Source organism: Tympanuchus pallidicinctus, unplaced genomic scaffold, assembly GCF_026119805.1.
Source record: "Tympanuchus pallidicinctus isolate F22 unplaced genomic scaffold, pur_lepc_1.0 scaffold1, whole genome shotgun sequence".
NCBI lineage: Eukaryota > Metazoa > Chordata > Aves > Galliformes > Phasianidae > Tympanuchus > Tympanuchus pallidicinctus.
Genome location: NW_026294618.1, coordinates 59,552,865 through 59,578,448, shown reverse-complemented (window position 1 = coordinate 59,578,448; position 25,584 = coordinate 59,552,865). Strand labels below are relative to the sequence as shown.

The 25,584-nt window shown below is 37.2% G+C and overlaps 2 protein-coding genes across 3 annotated transcripts; one reads left to right on the top strand and one right to left on the bottom strand.

Moving 5' to 3' along the window:
* Positions 1-15: 15 nt before the first annotated feature.
* On the bottom strand, positions 16-25,354 carry TFB1M (transcription factor B1, mitochondrial). Of its 2 annotated transcripts, none has more exons than XM_052687079.1 (8): positions 25,254-25,354; positions 24,125-24,266; positions 22,501-22,652; positions 20,539-20,647; positions 19,469-19,620; positions 13,664-13,783; positions 2,922-3,049; positions 16-587 (listed from the first exon to the last, which is right to left on the bottom strand). In XM_052687079.1, the coding sequence occupies exons 2-8, from the start codon at positions 24,255-24,257 to the stop codon at positions 329-331; spliced, it is 1,053 nt and encodes a 350-aa protein (XP_052543039.1). In that variant the 5' UTR covers positions 24,258-24,266; positions 25,254-25,354; the 3' UTR covers positions 16-328. The 2 variants fall into 2 exon arrangements, with proteins under 2 accessions (XP_052543039.1, XP_052543032.1); XM_052687072.1 differs by lacking the exon at positions 25,254-25,354 and adding an exon at positions 25,181-25,242.
* On the top strand, positions 9,250-10,137 carry CLDN20 (claudin 20). Its single transcript, XM_052687087.1, has one exon. It carries the CDS (start codon positions 9,250-9,252, stop codon positions 9,907-9,909), a length of 660 nt encoding a protein of 219 aa, XP_052543047.1. The 3' UTR covers positions 9,910-10,137.
* Positions 25,355-25,584: the final 230 nt, after the last annotated feature.

Here is a 25,584-nt window from a genome sequence, read left to right as displayed (position 1 = left end):
CTTACATGCTGCAAGTATGAAAAGAGTTTTTATGCTGCAGTAAAGCACTCACGTTCATACAAAATGTATTATTTCAATTTAATTACGTATCTCACAACATACCTTGTTCTGGGTGTGTGTTCTGTCCTTGGAAATGAGAAGAACCAGTAGGCACATTGTAAGTGGACTGTTCTAAACTTTTGTCTACAGCTGAACAGAACAAATAAAATAGGAAAGTCTCCTTCACCATTTTTTCAAAAGTTATTTCTTGCATACCTGAAGAGATGTAAGAATACATAAATCAACACCTCTAGATCAAGAAGTTAAATCTCAGTTCAGTCTGCTGCAGTTACAGATGATTTTCCTCTACAGTCTCTTCTAGCTGGTTTGTACTTTCAGGGGAACGCTTCCTCTTCTTCTGTCTTAGTTCTTCTCTGTAATTGTATGCAAAAAGGTTTGGGTCTTCATCACACATTTTCCTGTATGCATTGCACAGACTTCTAAAGTGCGACATAGTGAGCTGAACAGGACGCAGAGTTGGATCAACATCTGCTGCCATCATCAACTGTTCTGTTTTTTTCAAACGTTCTCTTTCGGGAAACAAGATCCTAAAGGCAAGGCAAAGAGCAGACAGAAAAGTGCAGACAATTCAGTTTCCAGAAAGAGACACAAGGCTTTTACATAATCTTAAGACAGTTCACTGTCTAAGCAAATGGAAACATAGAAGGGCCACTTTTCTGCAAATGCAACTTTTAACAACATGGAAGATTATATTTGTGCATTGTACATCAAACCCATGCATGTATGCTCATGATTAATAACATTAAAAAAGAGCTTTGTGTATGGATACTGTCACAGAGCCTTCTTGGAATTAGCCTAATATTTAAAGAACAATAATAGAGTTAACTTTACGCAAAGCACATCAAGTTAAAACTACATAACTTGTTTCAGGCTGTTTCATTTCAATGGCACAGGTATTATTATAACTTCTCATTAATACTTTAATTCCAATGCCAGAAAAAAAAAAAAAAAGCCAAGGAAGAGGAAATGAATAATTAATTATTGTTCACATTTTAATATGGGAAATTGTGCCTGAAGTTCTAGATGTCATTTTCTCCTCTCTGAACTGTTTATAAATAGCCAAATTAACCCCTGTACTCTGTGACCTACATTGGCCTCTCTCTCACAACTTCTCAAATCTTAATTCAAGTGATTTTTAATGTCCCTCAAAAATGCATAGCACGAGTAGTTCAAGCTACTGAAAGCACTGGACACATGGTTGATAAGCATGCCTCAGTTTTCCAATTATCTGTTGTTGTCATACATACATCAAACTTTAAAATGCTGCACAGATTGCCTTTGACAAGCTAGGCTTTGTGCAACTGAAAGTTGGCTCTTGGTGGACAGACGGAACACAAAGCTAAAAAGGGGTCTAAAAGGACAAGAGAAGATGGGGTTTAAGCTGCAGTGCGCCTCAAGGCCTTGATTAAAGAAATCTCCATTATTTTCAGATGTTCCTTGAGCCAAAAATCAACCTTTTATACACAGACTATGAAAGGTCCACACATGAGTGGTAACTTCTGCTACACTTTATGCTTCCTGGATGTAACAGTTTAATCTTACATGCCACATCTCTCTCAGGTCCCAGAAGTGAAACACAAATGTACACTCATTCTATTACCTTGTTACTTACAAGATACTGTATAGAAATGTAACAGCCCCATTATGCACCACAAGTTGCTCATTTTTTTCAGGTCAGCTAAATAGTAAGAGGATTGTGTTTCTTGGCTGCGTGCTAGGGCTAAAGTCCAATAATCTGTTAGGGAATATGTGATGCTCAGAAGTTCAGACTCGCTCTCCTTGCCACAAAAGAACGTACAGCTGTTATTAGCTACTTCATATTACACAATTTTTAAAAAAAACTTTGGCAAAAATACTCCACATAACATATATATGCTGATTGCATGTGCCTCTTGATTATATTGCCAGCTGAAGCTACTCCTCCATGAAGACTGTAAATCAAATACAAACCTAGCTGGTTTGGATACCTCAATCTCTCACCGATTTCAAATGTATACTCAAACTTTATTGCAGGCAAATTTGCATTCAGTTTTGAATCCCATACATCAATATCACTCACTGCCTCAAGAACAAACAAAACACTTCTCCGTCTAAAAAATGAAGGCAAAATTCTATGTACATTCACCTTCAAAACAGCAACATATAACCCTTGCAGTTTAGCAAGGCGCCATCCATCCTAAACTTATTCAAAACTTCCAGCAAACTTCAGCTAGATGAAGCTACAGCTCTACGCCTCAAATTCCCTAAAAGAGCTCTGTCACATATTTCTACAATGCTCAGCACAGGGCTTTTCCCATCCCAAGTCAGACATGTATCTATGCTCAAGTTTTAACAGGATCCCTGGAGAACAGACTGAAGTTCTCCTGCACCGGCTAAAGAAGCTAGTAAATTCTCTCAGTGAGACACAAGGCTTTTTAAAGAGGCAATAACAACTCCATATAGGGGCACAGAAGCAAGAATGTGACCTTTTGACACTATCCCTCCAAATAAGTAAAATTTCCCACAGATCGAATTCTCTCTCCACGGACTGCAATCGTCAGTTAAGAATTCTGAGACTTTCATTTTTTAACTCAACCAACAAATGCTATTGATTTTCAGTTGCTTTTGTTCTTGTTGTTATTTTGTTCAATTATTGGAAAGATACAAATTGGAAAGATCACCAATTTATCCCAGTAATTTTAACAGCTTCAATTACACTAACAAAAATTCACAGTAATTATTATTTAACAAAAACAGAGAGGCATTCAGCTCATAATTTTGTCTCTGTTCTGAAACTGAAAGATTTGATGAACATTGAATAGCATATTTAAATAGAGTGAATAAAAACAAAAAATAGAGGATTTTTCCTTCAAGTTCCTTACTCGACTCCGCGGCAGCAGTATTTTCTTCTGAATTGAAAAACACTTTTAACCACTTTTTCTACTAGCTCAAACGGCTGCTGTATCTTTGGTTGCACCAATGGAGTGAAATGCACCACTGCCACATCCACCTGTAAGGAAAAACAAGACATCAAGATACCTGAGCAGATTCATTCCTCTGAGACACGGTACTTCTTTACAGTTAGCAGGATAGGTGTCAAGAAAACAGGGACAATACAAGAAAACACTGTGACAGGTAACAGCTGTGTGATAAACCACTGCCCCAGTACTTGATTTGGCTTAGCTTTCAAAGCCCTGGAGTATTTTAGTCTTTCTTGGTTATCTACATATTTCTAATTAGCTCACACACCATTAGTACTTAGTGCTTTTTTCCCCATGGCACTTTCTTCATCCAGCACAACTTCCATGTCATCCGTAAAGTAATTAGCACTTCTTTCTTCAGATCCTTCCACAAGACAATTCTGACATGATACACAAATTAGACAATATTCAATATACAGGCTGAAGGGCAGCAGGAGAAAATTGGTATTATAATTAGAAATCAAAGCTATTCCCCATATATTTTCTGTTGCTCTAGGGCTTTGGCAAAATGAGAGCCAAGGAGTTACTTTCCAGTATATTAAGATTTTAAAACTCATATCTATTCAAAGGAATTGCAGATCAAAATAAGTCTGCATTCAATTTAAGTGACAGTTGAACTCTGTGTTCAGAGTCAATTATGAACTCATACTCTGTGTACCATCACCGTTAATCCAAAATTACATTTGAATGTTTCTACACAGATCTCTTTCACATTTGTTATTTTCTCTTGTAGTTCCTATATCAGCTTGGTTCACAGACCTGCCACTTCCCTTGTGTCTGAAAACAGACTGAAGTAACATCCTGCCTTCAGTATACACAGATGTACATATAAAAAACACAATATGTCATGCAGTTATAGTTACATCATATAAAAACACCCTGAAATATACCTTTTTTTTTTTTTCTTTTCCACTTTTTCTGTAAGCTAGACTTTTTTGCAAGACTAAGATAGAAAAACTGCTTTAATGACTAAAATATAAAAATGCTTAAAAAATGTCATGAGAGCTTATTTAGAAGTGAGATAACAAATAAAAACCTGGCATACAGAATCTGTGGAGATTAGCACATATCTCAAAAATAGTTTCTGAATTTCTCATGGGCTTCTAGACTTGCCACAGCCCCCTACTTGTAAGGAAGAGCACAAGCACACAATGAAAACTTTTGCTCACACTGAATGTCAGAACACTTCAGTTTTTTGAACAGGGTAAATACATCCTTTGCATGACCAACCACCTCCATGCCCAGAAATACCAAAGACTTATTTACATGCATGTATACTTATCTACGTTTTTGTCAAGAAATACAACAATACATTTCAATCCCTGACACCTGCATTTTTGACCACAAAATTCTGAAGGATAAGAAAAAAAACACATTGTAAAATTTAGGGAAAAAAAAAAACAACCAGCTCAACTTGCTATCTAGAGGCTGGAAGGCAATAATTTCTGCTTCTGAAAGAAAACAGCACTCCTCAGCGTTTGTTCCATTACAGACACTGATTTATTTGGACCCCAGGAAAGCTGCCTGGTTACTATAGTGACAGATACAGGGAAAGCTTTTCACTTCTAATTGGCCACTCCTTAAAAATTATCCAAGCTATTTGTTGCTAACCTTTTAAATATGCATTAAAAAGAGAGTAGAATTACGAAAATCAATACAGAGTACACAAGAGTACTTAGAACACACAAGATAATCTGAGGATCATTTTATTTCTAACACTTTTTTTTGCCCCACCACTATTTTCAAAATAATACTCAATTCTAATAAAATAATGAATATGAAAATTATCCTACCGATATATCCTGAACTGTCAATAGTGTAACAATTATTTTCCTCTTACTGTTTTAGCATTTAAGTACAATGAAGGTTTATGCTCTAGTGAGGCAGGAGGAACACGTGACAAAATACAATGTAATTCAGTCTGTTGCCTTGTTGATGAAATCAATGCTCTAAATCAGAATAAGCCTACATAAGACAATTTTAGCTAACTGTTAGCAACAGAAGTCTCACGATAGGTAATACATGTATCTTGCAATAAGCCTGTATTAAAAGCAAACCCATGTATCTTTTTCGAAGCTGTAATTTTCTCCTGCAGGGAGCTGAAACCTAAGCAGAACATATTACACTTCATTAAAGTGGACTGTCTGAGTTCCTAATAAGACAGTTCTAAGGCAGCTCCTCTATTAGCCAAGCATTCAGCACCAGCTCTGTGTCTGTATGCTACAGGCAAGCATTCAGTCTCACACCAGGTATGCTGATCACACAGCCCCTTATTCTGATGTGAAGGTTTCACTTTGGTTTTCCCTCCAGCAGAAAATAACTGTGGCACGGCACTAAGAGCAATTATATACAACTTCTTATTACCATACTGGAAAAGATGAGCTTTCTTCCCAAGGATAGTTCTCAGTTCTTTAACACAGATCTCCTCACAAGGAGCATTGCTCCAGAACGAAGAGGCACTGGATGACTCATAATCTGACTACTTTACTCACCACTTTTTTTTGATGGAGCAAAGAGTCACTAAGATGAGGCTTTTTAAAGCAACACAGTGAACTTTCCTATAAAACCTCATTTCAGGTTGATGAATTCAGAGACAGTTACTGCACACACGACGTGAGCAGTGCTCTTCCCCTCGCCTGTCACATCCTATGCATTAAAGCTTCATTCATTTGCTATTTTATCATCTAATCAGTAGCACTATAAAGGTCCCTTTACAATTCTTCAAGGTTAAACCCCATCTTTACTACTCTCATGATTTTTGTGAGCAAAAAATTTTACATCTTCACATTTTTTCCAGACTCTTTAGGCTACACAGCACAAGCATTTGCTTAGATTTGCTGTACAATTCCACTGACCATTTATTTCTATCTATCTACTCATACCTAATCTTCTAGCCAACCATTTCTCCCTGATGAGACCTTTCCTCTTTACTCTGCAACGGTCTCTTTCAAGAGTGTTGTGAGGGCACCACAAATGCCTTCAAAGAGCCTAACGAAATCATGCTGTGGACCACGCATTCTCTGCTCCAAAGCATTCCAAACAAATGTATGAGACACTGTGTGCATTTCTGCATGCGTTATCCACTACTTTTGATATTTACAGCAGCTCATACCAGTTTGCTCAACACTATAGAAAGCTCCTGACAAGCAGAAAAATCCTTAAGAACAACTGAATACGTTGTACCAGTGTTCACCCATTACATCAGCTCATACTGCAGCTCCTGAATCATCACACCTGTGCTTATCTGGGAACAGAGAAACTTCTCTTGGATGTGACAACTGACCAGATATTAAATGTCACAACATTTACAGAGACAAACCTGAGGATGTAAAACATTCTTCACTGGCAAATGAAAACTAAAACAATTCTATTCTCCAAAAATCTTTTGAAACACAGATGTGGACACAGGAAACTACAACTCAGAACCAAAAGCTATGGTTATATCACTGTGACAATCAGAAAGGCTTTTCTCCCAGCTTAATGATTTCTTACCCTGACTTGTTGAGGCCATTTCACCAATACGCTGCAATTATCATATAAGTTTTAGAGCAGCTTTATCCCTTTATTCTTTTATATATAATGGAAAGGTAAAGAGTAAAGGATGTCCTACAGAAGGCGAAAGCTACTAAGGACAGACAAGCAAAACCTGTAGCTGAAAAGAAATGTGCTGCTGCTCCAATTAGAAATTAAAATACATTGCATAGTTCTTTCCTAGGAAGTTTAAACTCATAATAAGATTACATGTGATGAAAAAATGAAGAAAAAAAAATAATGAGAGAAAACAGCTCTACAGCTCCCAGATCAACTTAAATGAATCATATCCAGCCCAAATTCGTAAGTCTATAGAGTTTCTGGATTCTTATGATTTTATTCTTTCCTTTTAATCCCTGTTGGCAGCTTTAATCAAAGCAGTTGGATATTGTTATGCATTTAGCACTAAGAGCCTCCACGTATTTTTCTCTATAATCTCTTTGCTTTCCCTTTCTAAGTGTTCGTCAAACAAAACTCATTAAACAAAGTACTCCTTTATTCTCTGGTAGATGGAACTAAGAGAGGGAACAAACAACAGTACAGCACTTGCTGTAGAGAAGAGAAAAAACAACACTCCAAGAAATTTTGTTAATGAACGCCAATGCAGTTTTATATGAGAAGGGACAGTCCCATTCAGGTGAAACCCTATTTTTTGAGGACTTCGACGGTGAAGAAAACATCTCAGATCTCACAACCAGCAGTAAGTGTTACGTGAACAGGAATGCATGATAACTGTATCTTCTATTACACTTTCAGTGCTTATACTTGAATTTATCATACCTTTAATTCAGTTCATCCCATTAATTATAAAGCGTGACTACCGTTTGCAGTGCTTTGGGTTTGTGTGTGCATGCTGTAGCTGAAATGTTAAAAATGAAACAATAAAAAGGCTAACTCTAGGTCCTAGTGAGAGCTTCCAGAAGATTCTGAATGACTTTTGAGCTATCAGGAAAATGTCAGTTCCTTCTGCAAAAGGAAGATAAGCCATCTTTCCCGTGGGCCCGATACAAAAAGAAAGATACGTATTTGCCAAAGGAGCTCTTCACAGTCTGAACAAAATGACAGAATTTCAAAATAGGCAAGACTTGGAAATAAGGTTTTTGTTATCATATTCACCTGAAATGTAATCATTTGATATATACATACATTTATGCTGGACAGAGCACATACTTGAAAAATTACCCGAATTAAGTTCAATATATAAATTCTAGCTTATGAGTAATCCTATACTACAGAATTAGAGAATTACTTGATATGTAATGCCACTAATGACATACTGATCAAAAGCTTGCTGTCTTACGCATAAAAATACAAAATAAGTTTACAATGCTGCAGTTATTTTGTGCACCACTCATTTCAACTGTATCCACTATTATTACAACTTTTCAAAAATGTTCATTGCTAAAGACCAATTCCAATATTACTGTTCATATTCAGACAGAATGTCTGAGGAAATGCAAGGACTGCCCTTTCTTTACCATAGTGGTAGAAAACAAGAACTGCCTACTATCCAGCCCCAATCTAAATGCAGGACATCTTTTCTAATCCTCATCATAAGTTTCAAACTGTTCTTCTGTCTCTGCTATCTCAATTGTCCCATTGCTGTAACAGCAACAATTCTATCTTCACAGGTGCTTCCTAACAACTACATGTTCTAATCTACTATGTGAAATTCAGCCTTTAAAACAAGAACAGCATTTCTGCTTTTTAACAAATTTTATGAAGTGCCACCGTGAGGCAAATTTGCAGATTATTTCAGACAGGTTTCTGATTTAAAAAAATGCTCTTACACAACTAAGTAGTGTCATATGAGTATTAAAAATAGTATTTCACTTATAGACAAAAGCACATCATATTCACTCCTAAGACAGATTTGCTAAGACTGCTTGTCTATGTTGAGGACTGAGAATCACTTAAGTGAAAATGAGTAAGTTATTCTGATATGTTCTGATATGACTTAATTGCGAAAATACAGCAAAACTAAGCACCATTTCACTTTCCTTTAAAAAAAAAAAAATTATTAAAAAAAAATTATTAAAGTTAATAAAGCAAAGAAAAGAACACAAGTATTTAAAGAACTGAAATAAAGGGTTGCTTGGAACTTTAAGTGACAGATATGATCATCAGTGCTCTTCGCTAAAAAAACTGTCAACAGGAGCGACAGCTACAGTCATCAACGTGCTTACAGAAGAAATGCTGAGCGTACAACATATCTTTCACCACAATATTTTTCCACCACAATATTTTTCCACAATGGCTGATAATCTGCAAGTTTCTAATGTCCCACTTACAATGTGTAGTTGTCCAGTAAGCCTGTAATCTGATACTACCACTGAACACCACTCTGGTAAACCATGTTTTGTTTGGTAGCTTGCAATCACGTATGGCAGAGTAGCTCCCCCTTACAGGCAATGCTAAAACACTGTCCATTTGTTATCACTGAGGACCAAGTGCCTTGCATACAGTGGCTCAGCTGCTCTCATCTGCTTGCAGGGTCACGTTCAGTTACTCATTCACATAGCTCTGATTTTAAATGCAAGCTTTTTTTGTTTGTTGATTTCTTTTTCTTTCTCTCTGTACTTCTCCTCCCCCTCCTCTGTATTCCACAGCCAGCTACAGCCTTGGCTACGAAGCTACCAACCAGTTACACGCATTTACAAGAGAGAAGCGGGCAGACAAAAGGGGACAGCAGATAAGCATGGCATCAGCTGGTCTGCAGTTCTTTGCTTTTATGCTGGCTTTGTTTGGCCTTTTTGGAGACATCGCAGCCACCTTGCTACCGAACTGGAAGGTAAATGCAGATGTTGGTTCCAACATCATAACGGCTATAACGCAGATGCAAGGACTGTGGATGGACTGCACGTGGTACAGCACCGGGATGTTCAGCTGCACCCTGAAATACTCCGTTCTGTCTCTCCCCATCTACATCCAGACTGCACGAACCACCATGGTACTGTCTTGCATCCTATCAACCTTTGGGATCTGCATCACTACAGTTGGAATGAAATGCACAAAGCTGGGAGGGGACACCGACAGCAAAAGTCACACTTGTTTTGCTGGAGGAGTCTGCTTCATTCTCGCAGGAATTTTTGGATTAGTACCAACATCTTGGTACACGAGAGAAATCATTTCCAATTTTCTGGACCAGACCATTCCAGAGAGCAGTAAACACGAACCAGGAGGAGCAGTTTATATAGGATTCATTTCAGCAGGGTTTCTGCTTGTCGCAGGTGCAATTTTCTGTACTTCCTGCTTTAAAAAGCAGCAAGGAGCATGGATTTATCCTCCAAAGCAGCAGCATCTCCCACCCACATTGCAGGAGAACAATACAGGTTACAACCTGAAGGACTACGTGTAAATACCATTGTTTTTATCCATTAAGGCTTTTTTTTTTTTTTTTTTTAATGCTAAGTGTACTCTGATTATTGTAAAGAATGTGTAACACCTAAATTTTCTTACATCTGGGCTGCAATTATATTTACATAAGATATTTTCCTCTTAGCAATATCAGCAAAAAGAACAAGTTACGAAGCAGTCCCTGAGTCTGCTGCAAGAGTACTTTTTTTAACTGACATCTCAAACCATTTTCTTTGACTTTCCAAGTAAGATTTACCGAAGAAAAATAAATTATTTCAGCATAAGCAACAGTACATTTAATGTACTGATCGCTTGTTACAGCAAAGACACTTCAATTCAGTGAAATCAGGCCACTGGTAACAGAATGCTCTATATGGTATTTTACCTTTTTCCCTTTAATTATGATGCAAGGAAAAAAAGCAACTATTCCCTGTCCAAGAAGCTCAATTCAACAATTTCTATGTAAGGGACATATCTGCCTTTCATTTTTTGTTCTAAATTGTCATAGTAACGTTTAGATTTCCTAAACAACAACAATAAAAAGCAAAAAAGAAATAAATTGCCCAATACAAAAAAGAAAACCACCAAACTAACAACACAAACTCGTACTCCCAACCTTAGCTGCACAGCATTTACACATTAGGAAGGAAAATCAGTGGCATCATTCAGATGCTGCCAAAATCATCTCTCACCCCCTAAACTACCACCTGCTGTGGGTTTCATTTATTACTGTTAAAGCAATGCCAATTGGGCACTCTTCAATTGCTGCTAATCTATCACAAGTGTTAGATTTGAGGAGCAGTACAACTGAAATGTAACTGTGACTATGAAAACTGTAATGTGGGATACAAACTGTTTACCTATTTACATGAAAAATCCAGAAGCATTTTGCCTTCAGCTACCATTTATTGCCTTGAATGCTTTTGGCCTTCTAAAAGAACTTTATAGGTGCTTTCAATTATTCCACTAAGGTATGTTTCAGGCCCAGTCCCAGATATCTTATTAGTGTAAAATGTAATATACAATAATGATAAGAGAATGCTATTACACTTAAATGTATATGTTAACTCTTTTAATTTGATTGCTCATCTTAGATCCTTTAACCTTTTCTTTCAACAAACCAATTTTGTTTGTCAGTGTTCATTGGCAGATGTCCTGTTTAAACATTTTACTGAACAGGAATCAAATTGATGCCCATTTGTTAGCACAGGTAAGAGGATATGATGCAGACCCTTAAATTCAGGAACGTTACAACTTTGGACAAGTCTTCAAACAAAACCAACTGCTATTTATTTGGTATATTTATATGCAACTTTCAGTTCTTGTTTTATTATCCCAAATTTCCAAGAACAGTATAAAGAGCCCATAATGTTATCTATCTATCTAATGTTTGTTGGAAAAAGTAAAATCTTCTGTTACAGCGTTTTAGAAAGTCAAATGCTTTGTATCTAATAATGTAAAGTCTTTGTTCTACTGTCTGCATTCTCTGAAAGAAATTTCAAACTTCATCTTGCTCTTATTACTACTGTTACGTAGCCATTTGAAGTTTCTTATCTATTCATCAGGGAGCTTCTTTTGCACTATGCCTACTACTTTTATCAGCAGTTACTTAATACTGCAGAGACATAAGCAAAGAAAATTTGGCTTTTTGCTCATCATTAAGACAGAATGCTTTGCAGCATCATCTTGTTCATAAAACAGAAGCCCATTATGACTCAATATTCATAGATATTGTTAAAATATTATTCATTCACTGAGCAAATGAGGTAGACAACTCATTCCCAGAAACCATTCTTCTCCACCTTTCATTTGGGGCCTGACACAACACTATGCTGTGATCACTGGTAACGTACGTGAATGAAAACTGACATTCATAAAACAGAAACCAAAGATGTTTATACATACGAAAAATGTAACAATTCCATACTCCAAGCAAAATGAAGTATTTTTCAATTACATAAGCAACACATTTTTCTTTCTAAAACTTTACACAGAAGTACCTGAACTTCTTTGGACACCTGTGAAACAAAAGGCAGGTACACAGCTGCATTATTCACAACATCTGCAAGAGCTTTCTTTGAAGGCAAAGGTTCTCAGCAACAGCGACACCTCAAACCACTTCAATCCAAAATAAACAAACAAAACAGGAGACGAAGCTACAACAGGAGTTAGAAGGAAACAAAGTACAGTGCAACGGGTGTCAGGTCTTCCTGAAAAGCTTGCATTATCTGCTCTTGCAATGTAATTTGTATTTGCTGTAAATCAAATAAATATATTAAATAATTACATGTTTGTGTTTAGCAGTACTGCCTTTTTGTGAGGTCCTTATTCAACTAAGCAACAACTGATTCTAGGATTTGCTTACACTCAGACAGCTGTCACACCTTCATGGAGTTATCTTTCCCACTCAGTCAATTGAAGCCTATTCATTACAGGAAAATGGGAATTTCAGTTACAGCTACCCAGTGCTGAGACACAGATGGCACAATATTTTTCACTGCAGCTCTAATATGTTCTCATACTACATCCACAAAATCCAAATTTTAGTCTTATTGTACAATACTTCACATATTTAACATTCAGATTAATAATATGATAATATTATTGGAAAAAAAACACAAAGGAGGGCAAGAAAATCACAAAACAAATACGAACAAATTCAAACAAAAATGTAAAGCAAAAAAAAAGTCACATGAATGGCCGTTTTTCTTCACAATAGTGAAGATTTGTTGTCACAAATAATAGTGCAACATGTCTGGACAGTTACTTGTTTAAAAAAAACAGTAAAGGAATTCTACGTCATCTGAATATGCACAGATATAGGCTGTAAAATTCAATATAAGAGAAAGAGAATAACCTTCTATAGGTTCTCGAGAGATATGACTGAAGAATAAAACGACCCACAGGGAGACTGTGAGAAAGGGAAAGGATGATTTACTTAAGAGCCAAACCAACCATTTTAAGAGAAACTCAGAAGGAGCAAGTAAATGTCCATGTGCACTCATGGCAAACAGATCCTACTTATTGTCATGCACACATTTTTACAAAAAGAAAAAGAAGAAAAAAAGGTAGATCTGTGATCAAAATGCAGTTTAATTTTTGCATTCTTGATTCCTGTTATCCTAATGGATTTATTAAAACAACAAAAAATAGTAGCAGGAAATAAGAGGATAGTAAAGACACTTTTCTCCTCTAAAGAACAGACAAAATAGAGAAAACATGGTTACTTTTTTAAACAGGGAGTGGGATGTAGGTGACTAAGTAGTATAGCAAACATGAAGGAGTTCAAAATGCTGAAGATGAGTAAGGTGAAATACACAGACCACAGACATGGTAAAAATAGTTATCAGTGGCATTTGAAAAGCTTTTATTAATAAGCCTGTTTCAGAAGACTCAACAAATTTTCCAGGTAGTTTTAAACTGTCTATAACTGCAATTGTAAAATAATTAGCTTTTCAAAGATGCTGCAATTCTAGCAAACTATCCTGCCACGAAATTTAAAATTCCACAAACACCCAAAGAATTACAGTGATCATGCAAATAGACTTGAACATCAAAGCACAAGTTCTCAGTAACCAAAAAGAAAAGAATGCTCTTGAGCCATGGATGTGTCACTTTCACGCATACCACAAACAGTCTACTTAGTAGTGTGGAGATGCTGAATTGAGGACCCAACTACTTTCCTGCCTGAAAATCAAATGGAGTGCCTAACTGAAAAGTTAACAATAAAATCAGAAGAACATAACAAAACTTACATCTGGCTTTGGAACAAAGGCTTGGCCTGGTATTACAAAACAGTTCTCAACAGTGCAGAGATGCTGAGACATGATGGACAGTCTGCTACGTTGCTTGCCTCCTGTATTAGCAGTAAGCCTCTGTTGAAGAATCAAAACACGTGAATTAGTGAAACTGAATGGACAAAACTGTCAATTACACAAAAGCTTGATTACCACTATAATCAAGGACAAATTAAAAAAAACAACTAACCTTTAAAAGCTCACATCAGAGTTTAAGCCTGAATCGTCTTGAACTATATTATCCTATGTAATACCATTTCATCATGACATCATGCTAATTTACAATCCCAGTCCTTCAATCAAAAGCACACAGAAAGGAGCTCCTTGAACTTCTGCAGAACTAACTAAATGTCAACATAATTTTGTATGGGAACATGAGAAGACTAAACCAATGTCACTGCAGAATTCAAATCAAAACAGTGCTGGCTGATAATATTTTCACATTCTTCCCTTCCACTGTTTGCGGATCTTTTTATTCTTTTTCCTTTTTTTCTCCAAAATTAAAGCTCCATAAACTCAAAATCAGATACTAAACAAAATTTCTTTGTTTTAAACTCATCTATGCTTACTATGTATGCAAGGTTGTCCAATCTACTTAAGTTTAGATACCTAACAATACAAGCATTTAATACTTAAAGTTCAATTAGCAGCTCTCTAATTTTCCCATGGAATTTCTTACAAAGGTTATCAAAAAGTCACCCAGACAAAAGAGGTTTTCTACACTTTCAAAAGCTGGCATGAAACACTATCTGCTTGTCTCGCTAGCAAAAACAAGACTCAAACAAAAAAACTCTCAGTAAAACATCTCTCAAATGGTTACAGGTAACAATTGAATTTTGAAGATTTCTCATCTTATTTACAACTACCTTAATTTTTTTAAAAAGGAGCAGTTTACATATCTAATAACATCTGTACGTTACACAGCTTCATGTGAAATTCATGCTGATAAAATACTGCTCAAACTATGTCAGAAAAACAAAACCCATTGCTCAAGTTTTTCTCTTTTTTTTTTTTCTTCCTCTTTTTCCAACAAGTCTCCTAAAAGGCAGTTTAAGTATTAGCATGGAACAAATATAATCCTTTCCAACAATTTCTCAGAAAGCAAACTCAGAGATTCTTTCAGCCTACACGAGCTCTTCAAACTACTTTTTATTGCTTCAGAGAAAACTTATTAAAAATAAATAAATAAAAAGAAAACTGATTAAAAAATCTAACAAAAAAAAAAAAGCAATCAGATACAAACGTCCTTAATTCTGCAATGGAAATGAAATGGACAGCACTTACAGCTCTTCAACTGCCAATTCAAACAAGCAAGTCTACTTTCCATGAAAACAAGACTCAGGCTTAGTTCCTGCCTCTCAGTTTACAGAGGGAATAAGGTAAGAACATCCACCTCTGGGCAGTAACATCTTAAATTACTTCAATCGCATCGGCAGGAGCATACGTGGGTATGGCACGTTGCAAAAATGCTACGAACAGTAATTCTGTAACCTGAGCTATTTAGGTAGTTGGGTTGTTTCTCCCTTAGCTCTCAAAATTTTCTTTGTATTTACCTTTAAAATGTGGATAGCATCTGAAACTGCAGTAAGTCAACCATGTCAGAAGTTCAGCTAACTAGGCAACATTTTTGTATCTATGTTCTACAAAAATTTCAAGGCAGGAGTCAGAACACTGATTCTGGAACATAACATGGAACACAGTCAAGGTGGTACAATGACATCTTTTTAATGTTGCTCACTATCAACTCCTCTCAATGTTCCTCAGGGACAACTATTCGTTTTGTTCCTCAGTAAGCCATGCTTTTCATAAGCATATATTAAAAGCCCATTATCAATCAATCTGCAAAATCCATCACAGGAATCAACCTACACAAAGAATTAAGAACTGGCAAAGCAGAGGGCTGGAGCCCTCCCCTACAAAGACAGGCTGAGGGAGCTGGGCTTGCTCAGCCTGGAGAAAAGAAGGCTGCGGGGTGACCTCATTGCAGCCTTTCAGTACCTAAAGGGAGCCTACAAACAGGAGGGGAATCAACTCTTTACAAGGGTAGATAATGGCAGGATAAGGGGAAATGGTTTTAAGCTCAAAGAGGGAAGGTTTAAGTTGGATATCAAGGTGAAGTTGTTTACCAAGAGAGTGGTGAGGTGCTGGAACAGGCTGCCCAGAGAAGCTGTGGATGCTCTATCCATAGAGGTGTTCAAGGCCAGGTTGGATGGGGACCTGGGCCCTGGGTTGGTGGCCCTACATGTGGCAGGGGGTTGGAGATTCACGATCCTTGAGGTACCTTCCAACCTGGGCCATTCTGTGATTCTACAACTATCAAATCAATCCTAATACACAAGCCAATTACTTTTTTTCAGAATGCCAGTATTTATACACAACTTACATCTTAACTTAAGAACTTAACTTACATCTTACAACTCAAGAAAACATAGTAAGTCTTCTTTTGTTCATAGTTCAAAAACCTGAACTATTTTCCAATTTCTTAGCACCTTTTCTCTAGCCTTCTAAGTAGATAGCAGCGTTACACACAGATTAAGCATTCTGCTCCTCTAATACTCCTATCTTCTAGACGTCTAATAGTATATGGCCCAGCCTACAGATTGTGTTGGTGGAGCAGCAGGTGAACTACACTCTGCAGCCAGTTTTACTCAAAATTAGACACTGACAAAGATCTTCCATTTAAACTGAATTATGATTCATTTTAATATAAGTGGGTCAGAAAGTATCCAGCCCAAGTGGCAAATCTGAGATGAATTACTGAGGAATTTCTGGCAAAGATTTTTTCCAGAAAATAACAAACAATTTTACAAAAATGAACTACAGAGGCAAAATGATTCACCCAACACTTCCAGGCATCATTTTTATAACTGTAAATATCTGGTCTTATCCTCCTTAATAGTCCTTAAAACCTAGTATATAAATCATAACTACTGGTTCTCATCAATAATTTTAATCAATTTAATTAAATTGTATCAGAATAGAGAAATTAGTAGCAATAGGCCTATACTAACATAACTTATGACAGCGTAGCAATTAGAAAGAAACAGAAAAGCAGGAAATTACCACCAGCAAGAAATGGCAAAGGTATTTTTTACCTGTATATAACAGCACAAACTAGCTTGACTATGGATTGGCACACTGATTTATTTTCTCACCATTAACATCAAGTTATCAGAAGTGATTGTGAAGCACACAGAACCGTTCCATTACAGCATGTTATCCTTCCACTGAACTCGTGATATACACAACCAATACTTTATTCAGTATTCAGGCTTTTAGCTTCAAAGGATCAGAGAGAATATCAAGCTATTAAGAAATTTTCCTTTCAGATACATAAAATATCAATAAATAAATTTTTTTAAGTTTTCTACTGTGTTAAACTGTTCTGTATTTGCAGGTACAGAATACCTGCAGTTTGGCCTGTAGTTGCCAAATATCAATGGTTAAGCTACTTCAGAGCGGCACAAGAAAGATTACCATTCCTCCTAACCATAAAACAAAATAGTGTATCCCAAATGAGCATTCACTATGAAAACACAAACCATAAACTATGGAATTTCTGCATCACAGCAAGCTCTGTGTTTGAATAAGCATAAAAACACGAATCAAGATGTCCCAGAATGCAAAGTCAACAACAGTTAACACTGATTAATTGTATAGTCTTGAACATACCACTCCACTTCCTAGTGTTTTTAAGTTATTTGCACTTAAAAAGCTAGGAAGTTGAGAGTGCATGGCATTTTGCATCTCATTTGAGCTACGCTGGGTACAGAAGTACTATAATCTGCATGTCACCATCAGCATATGCAGCTGGTTACAAAAAAAAAAGTACAGAGTCCACTTATCTCAGCGCTCTGCCACTTTTTTCACTGCTGTCACAAGTCTTTGTTTATTATTAATCATCACTTGCATTTTCTATCTTAGTCCATTAGCCATATTTTACAACAACGTATAACCTCAGATGACACGAAGTCCTTCTGGAAAACAGAACAGGATTTTTTAATGCCTAAACTCAGAACTGAATTAAAAAATCCTACTCATGTCATAAAAAACTTTTGTCCCTTGTGATCTCTAGAGCCATCTGCTGGAACAACTTCAGTACTTTTCTTGAAACTTGATTGCAGAGCTAGAGCAGTAACAGCAAAGACTGGTTTTCCACGACCACAAAATGACAGCAGACATGCCACTTGCATGTATAAATAATTCTCTGCATACAGTAAAAAACTGAGTAAAATTTTATTTTTATAATATTCATTGTAAAAGATAAAAATTAAAGCAACATAATTAAAGCAACATATACATTTAGGTTGCACAGAGGAAACATTATTTCGTATTCTCAGCTAATTAGATGGAAATTCAATGATATAGAATCACAGAATTGCAGAGGTTGGAAAGGACCTCAAGAGATCATCAAGCCCAGCCCTCTGCTAAAGCAGGTTCCCTACAATACGTCACACAGGTAGGCATCCAGACAGGTCTTGAATATCACCAGAGAAGGAGAATCCACAACTTCTACGGGCAACCTGCTCCTGTGCTCTGCCACACTCAGCATAAATAAGTTCTTCCACACGTTAGCACTAAACTTCCTATGTTCAAGTCTTAGGCCATTACTCCTTGCCCTTTTGCTACACACCACCAAGAAGAGCCCAGCGTCATCCATTTGCCTCCCACCTCCCTCCAGATATTGCTATACATTTATCAGATCTCCTCTCAGTCTTCTTTTCCCAAGGCTGAACAGAACCAGCTATTCAGTCTTACCTCCTATGGCAGATGCATCAGGCCCTGTTTTATCTTTGTGGCCCTCCACTGGGCTCCTTCTAGGAGATTCCTGTTTTTCTGAACTAGGGAGCCCAGAAGTGGACGGAGTAATCTAAACGTGGCCTCACCAGGGCAGAGCAGAGCAGAGGGGGAGGACCACCACCCTTGACCATGGTCATGCTCTTTTTAATGCACCCTAGGATACCAGTGGCCTTCTTGGCCACAGGGGCACACTGCTGGCTCATGGCCATTCTGGTGTCCAGCAGGACATCCAGGTCCTTTTCTGCACAGCTCATCTCCTGCAGATCATCCTCTAACATGTACTGATGTGTTATTCAGACCAACGCACAGTTCCTCCCTTTAAAAACAACAAAATCAACAACAAGAAAACCAGAAAAAAAAAAACAACACTAAAACCCAGCAACTGGGATTCAGGTAAGAATCACAGAATCACAACAAATCCCCAGATTTATGGTATGTTTTATGCCATGGCAACAAAAATAAACTGTTAAGCCTGAAAGCATTCTGAGTGAAATCCTCCTAATATTAATTTACCTAGTTTTAACACCAAAACATAGCAAATCAATTCAGCCTTCTTTGAGAATCTAACTATCGAGACGCTAAAAACCTCAATTTGTGACAAAACACAAATGATGCTTTTATACTTTCATAAGGCTGACAGAAATCCATTCCTAATTCTGAACTGAAGTCTTTCTTGTTCAAGCTGGAGTCAGTTTCCACGGCCTGAACCAAACATCTCCTGTGTTTGAATTGTTTAATCAAAACTGGAAATAATGCTAAAATCTTCCAAACTTGCATTTTTTCTTTATTTCAAGGAATGGATTTCTCTTTCACCCAGTGTATTTTGTGTATCTACTAAGACTGTCCTTATATATATATATATATACATATATACATATATATATATATATATATATATATATATATATATATATATATTTTTTTTTTTTTTTAATTAAAATTTAGGGAAAACAGTAACAGTACCTCTGCAACTTCCTTCTGAAAAGTCAGTGTCATCTGCGTCCTTCCATAAATAAAAGGTCCATCTCTTTTAGAAACATTTTCAAGCCATTTGATGATTAGAGGAGTTGAAACACTGAAGGGTAGATTTCCAATGATATGAATATTTGGTGGCTCTGCTCACATTTGATTGGAAAAAAAAAACAAAAAACACAAACAACTGACAAAAAGTTTTGGATAAGATTTGCCATGAAAGAATATTTACATAACAAACATATGAGCCTATCAATCTAGAGTTAAAATATTAAAACAATTTTTATTGTGACACATTAAAATTATGCCTTTCTATTTATACTTGTCTTATACTGACAAAACTGTTACTGTTTATGGTAGTTGGTTGCAAAAAAAATAGAAAAAAAAAAGGTAGGTTTTATTCTTGTTTACATTAGAATAAATTAGTAGCTTTCAGCCAATTTTCAGCTGATTGATAGATTTCAGCTGAGCTACTCCAGAACAGCAGAAATACATAATTTAGACATTTCTGTTTTCATTCAACTATGACTATCAGATACAGAGAAAACAGGCATATGTTATTCTGTCCAGCACGTTTCATCCCATGGGCTTTGGAGACTCAGGGGAGTCATAACTAACTTAGCTCAAGTTAAAGAGACCCATATATGAAATGGGTCTCTGCACAGAGACCCATATATGAAATCAGAAAGCTTTCTAACTAGCACAAGACAGCTCCTTAGCCATGCAAAGTTATATGTATTGTTCAATTCTGCACTGCATCAATGGAAATGTTACACAGCACACAGTAAGTACTGCAGAAGAGGTGGACAGAAGAAAGTGTTGTTGTTTCTTAGATACTGAAGCATTTAATTACACGAATGGCAGATGACAATACCAAATTCAAGCTGTGTTTTAGGCACAGTTTATTTATTATTCACTTTCTAGGCTAGGATATTTCTTGGATATTTGTGATTTTTCCTCAAATACCAGCCACAGGTAAGTATATTTTTGAAATCTACAAGTATTTCAGATTTCCAACTCAAAAGCTTTAAAATGAAACCAAAACAAGCCCAAATACTAACCATCCTCCCAGTTCTTCTTTAAGTGATTTGGAAAGGCCTTCTCCATCTTATATGTCAGAATATCTCCGTGAACAATGCGTACTTTTCCTGGAGCTGCTTCAGACAGCATCTGTTTGTATACACGCAAATAGAATTTACAGTGAATATTAACCACTCTGATTTTCAGCATCATCCACAGTATGAGAAAAACCCCTGCTATATACCTTATTATACAAAAAACAGTAGCAATTAAAACTGAGCACACTTAATAACTATTTACCTTCGAAAAGCAAGCACTGGTGAAAAATGTTCAGTACGTATCTAAAACCTTATTATTCAAAGCTGCACAGTTCCGAACAGGAAATTTAAGCCTGAAAAGGTTGACAAGTTTCTTGTCCGCAAAAATTATTAACAAGCTCTGCTTTATTAACAGGTATTGAACGTAGCAAATTTTGGAAATGTTCTGGATCTATTACAGTAGAACATGTTCCTGCTCATGGCACAGACTTGGATGATCAACTTTAAGTTCCCTTCCCACCCAAGCTATTCTAGGGTTTTATGATTCCACATGATTTAAGTGCAATTATTTTCAACCAGAAAAACAAATCTAACCACAAATCCAAATCACTTAATGAGTTTTCCAGCACTACATTAGCAATTATATTGCATTCAAATTCTCTAATCTACCATGATTTGTCAAATTCTTCTTTGAAGCTATTCCAAGTACTGTAAACGGATGAAAGATAATGTAAGATCAATAAACTTAGAAAACAGTACAAGAAGAAGCCAAGACCCACCTACACAAAGGATTATTAATATGTTCTACTGTTTGTTAATATTAGTTTCCATGTCAGAAGGAATGCGGGTTTTATTTAGTATTATAATTAACATAATTGAGAAATGCATTTGACACCAGAAAATCACAACTGTATACATTCAATTTGAAATCAGAAATTGAGGGAAGTCACTGAAGCTTTCTTCACTTTAAGGCCAATGTGTGCAGCTAACATGGTTCCAGAAGCATTTATGCACCTAGTACACGAGCTGAGTAATCTTCCACTATGCAGATCCTCTTGCTCTTCATACACGAGGGAAAGGGTGTATAAAAACAAAAACAAAAAGGGCATGGTTCACAAAAACTAAGTGTGCTCCCTGGAAGAGCTGCATATTCAAACTACTTTCTAACTAAGAGCACCTTCTCTCTCCTCATATATCTTTCCAGCCTAACAAGTATTAGGGCATATGGCATAAGGCGTTTGTGTTTCTTTAAGAGTGAGACAGAACTGACAGACTCTCAGCTTGTGTAAACTGTTACTCTGAACACATATGTTCTTCACTGTATTTCCATTTTTGCAGTAGCGGATCCCAGCTTCAGCTTTGTGATAGAGATCACAGACAAAAAAACAGCCAGTGAAAAATGCTGCATGCTTTATATCAGCATCTTATAAATACCTAAGAAGACATTTATAAAATAACAACTGGGTTAATCTCTGACATTTTCTGTCATACAAATCAAGAAAGATATGAAATAAATGCTTATTTCATTCTTCTGTACCTGAATGCGAACCCACACTGAACTGTTTTAACTGGAGATATATGGTCAGAATGTTATAAACTTTAAGGTAAAATTATTAGGATTAAAATGAAAAATGAGATCAAACAACATCAACATTCAAACTACTATTTCATGAATAGCCTCTTTGAAGCACTTGAAACATCCCCATGTTAAAAAAAAAAAAAACAAACAACTGTTATTCATTTGCAGCATCAGGTCAGAAAGAGACAAGGAGTACTTGTTAAGATAAGACAGGATCAATTAATTGCCATAGTACATGTTTTCATTTCAAGCAAATGACAGCTCTAATTTGAGCCAAAGTATCAAAACTGTTTTCAATGTGCTGATCTAACTAAGACACCTTGAATCTTTCCACGTTCTTAAAATGTTCAGGCATACATTCATATGAATCATTCTGCAATTGATACCTGCAATCCTGGAATAAATCGAGTATCTTTTTCAACCAAGAGGAGTTGTTGAACACAGGCATTGAGAATAGACCTGGTAATTCCTCCTGGCCCAGGGCCCACTTCGCAGACATAAGCATTTTTCAGCTTGCCAGCTTGTCTCACTATCTTGTCTGCAAGACAATAAGAACACACTAAGCCTTTATTCTCCAAAGGATCCAGCTTACTAAGATAAGCACATTCGCACTCTTAACAATAAACAATGAGTTTATCTCAGAATAGGCACAAACAGTGACACATCCCACTTACACAATCACATGCCTGCTAGACTGCACAGAATTCAGATTTGTTTCATGCCAAGAGATACTGCTTTACTGTTCCACTGTTTAAAGAAAGGCTACTTCCAGTTTACTGTCTTTCATGTACATTGTTGCTCATTACAGAATCAAATAAAAGGAGAATATTACTTTTTTATCTGTAAACCAGCAGTACTGTAAGTAAGCACTCAACAACCTGGGGTCTCAATACTTATCTTTATAAAGGTGTATCACTACCGAACACCTGTTTTAAGGAAATGAGAGGCAAAAAGGATACAGTGAAGCTCTAGCAAGACTACTGTACATGAATAGAAAGATACAACTCTGGAAGTCAATACAGATGAGCAGGAAAAAACAAATGAACAATTGAAAAAGGCTTAAAGTAAGGATTAAAAACATTGCTAATGAAACAAAGAGATTCTTAGGAAGCCTATACTGGAATGCTGAGGGAAACTATACTGCTCACTCTACAAGTCTTCTAAATGTGTAACAAAAACAAGAGATTCTGACAATCTTCTATTCTAAGGTTTTACTAAACTCATTCACACATTTTTACTCTAGCATAAGAACCTGGCTGTTCATAAGAGGGAAGAGAGTTTTATATTCACGTTCCTAATCTATATCAGCTGGAGTACCAATGTATAATTGAATCATTGGGTACATGAAGATACACTGCACTGATTACTGTCAAACCCAGCCACCACTTATACAACTAAAAAATCTGCTACGGATTGCACACTGCCATCTTTGTCAGCCACTGCTGAGATGAAGCTGCAGGAAACTGAACTGTAACAGGTCTGAAAAGCTATGAAATTTCTATCAGACTGACCTAACCAATGTTCCTAAGTACAGTATATAGTATATTGAAAGACAGAAGGACCAACAGTACTTGTGATATATAATAACCTGAAGGAAATCCTTCCTGAATATAAATTCAACCCACCTGAAATTTAACCAAATTTGTCAACACTTTGGTAATTCTTGACAGTTCTTATTAAATGACAGTATTTGAATGGAAATGGTACAACTAAGGCTTGGAGTTTCGCACTGAACTGATATTTTGTTACTGATATTGATACTGATATAGGAATATACCTAAAAAATATCCTGCAATTTACTCTATAAAGAAAGATGTTTTCTAGGAATGCACAAACAAAATCAAGAAGTCTAACCTAAAAGAGCTTTCAAAGGAGACTCTATGCTGTTGTATATTTGACAGATGTTATCATGCAAACATGATCCCCTTAGCCAAAAATCAGATTCTGACAAAACTTGAGATGTGTATGTACTTCATAACAGCTAAAAGCGTATAAAATAAAATAGTTAACCTGTCAATCGTAAGTCCAGCAAAAAATTCTGGGAAAGTTCTTTCTGTGCTCGAAGACGAAAAAGCTTAATGATCTCCCCCACTGTTGGCAGAGGAGGCAGATGGAAAGCAGCAGCCTTTCCTGCAGCAGCCATCGGACGGAACTGGAGAGAACCAAGAAGACAGTTCTGGCATTTGCAGTGAATTTACACATGTCAAAACTCCACAGAATTTACAAACCAATAGATGATTTACAAATCATTACACAAGTGCTTGATTTCACCCACGGGTGTTTTCACTATTGGACACAGTGCCTGTAATAAGCGCATCTCTGTGGGAGCTGAGTGAGACTCATTTGGTGGGTTTGCCAAAACACTGAACAAAACAAAACCATCCCATGACTGTTCACTTTCAATCTTTCTTTACTTTTCAACAATATATAGTTAATTATAGAATTGCCTGGGTTGAAAAGGATCACAATACTCATCTAGTTTCAACCCCCTGCTATGTGTGGGGTCACCAAGCACTAGACCAGGCTGCCCAGAGCCACATCCAGCCTGGCCTTGAATGCCTCTAGGGATGGGGCATCCACAAACTCCTTGGACAACCTGTTCTAGTGTGTCACCACCCTCCATGCGAAAAACTTCCTCCTAATATCTAACTTAAGCCTCCTCTGTCTTAGTTTAAAAGCATTCCCCCTTGTCCTATCACTGTCAATTTATGTCTTCATTAAGACTTGCTTGTTTGGTTTGTGGTGTCACACATAGCAAGAATTCACTGCTAAGTCACCTGCTCCTCTAAGCAGAGATTTAAAAAAACAGGAATGGCAGGCATAAGCAGCACCACTGATTCTTAAAAGATTCTACCCCCTTCCACCGAAGCAAAGCATTCCACCCCAAGGCCAGCCCAACCATTACAGCCCTCAGGCCCAAACATCCCCAAGCTCCCACAGCGAGGCGGGGTCTGATGGAACCCCGCCCCGCAGCCGCTCCTTGGCACGCTGCACGGAGTCCCGGCTGCACACACGCGGCAGCTGCAAGCGTGGACAAGAAGGGTAAGCGGGGGAGGGGTGATTGACCCGTCTCTTCTTTTTCTCCCGCTGTAAAAAAGAAATCTCACGAGCAGCCGCAAGCATCGCAGCAGTTTCTTACAGTACACGCGAGAGCTGACCCGGAATAGGAAACACCTCTCCGCTCTGCGGCCTGTCCTGCAGGCGCATGTGCCCGCACAGCGCCCTGGATGGCGGTGGGGGCTCGGGGCAGGGTTGCGCATGCGCCCCGCTACGGCCGCGTTCAGCAGGTGTTCCGAGTGCGCATGTGCGGGTGGTGATGGGCTGTTGTGGGATGTGGCTGAGCGCGGTGGTTGCGCAGCTGCGTGTGAATGTTTGGATCTTGTCTGTTCTGACTGTCTGCGGAATAATTTGAGATTAGGGTCAGGACCTGTAATTTTCGGAGCTGTGTGTGCATCGTTGTCTGCGTTTAT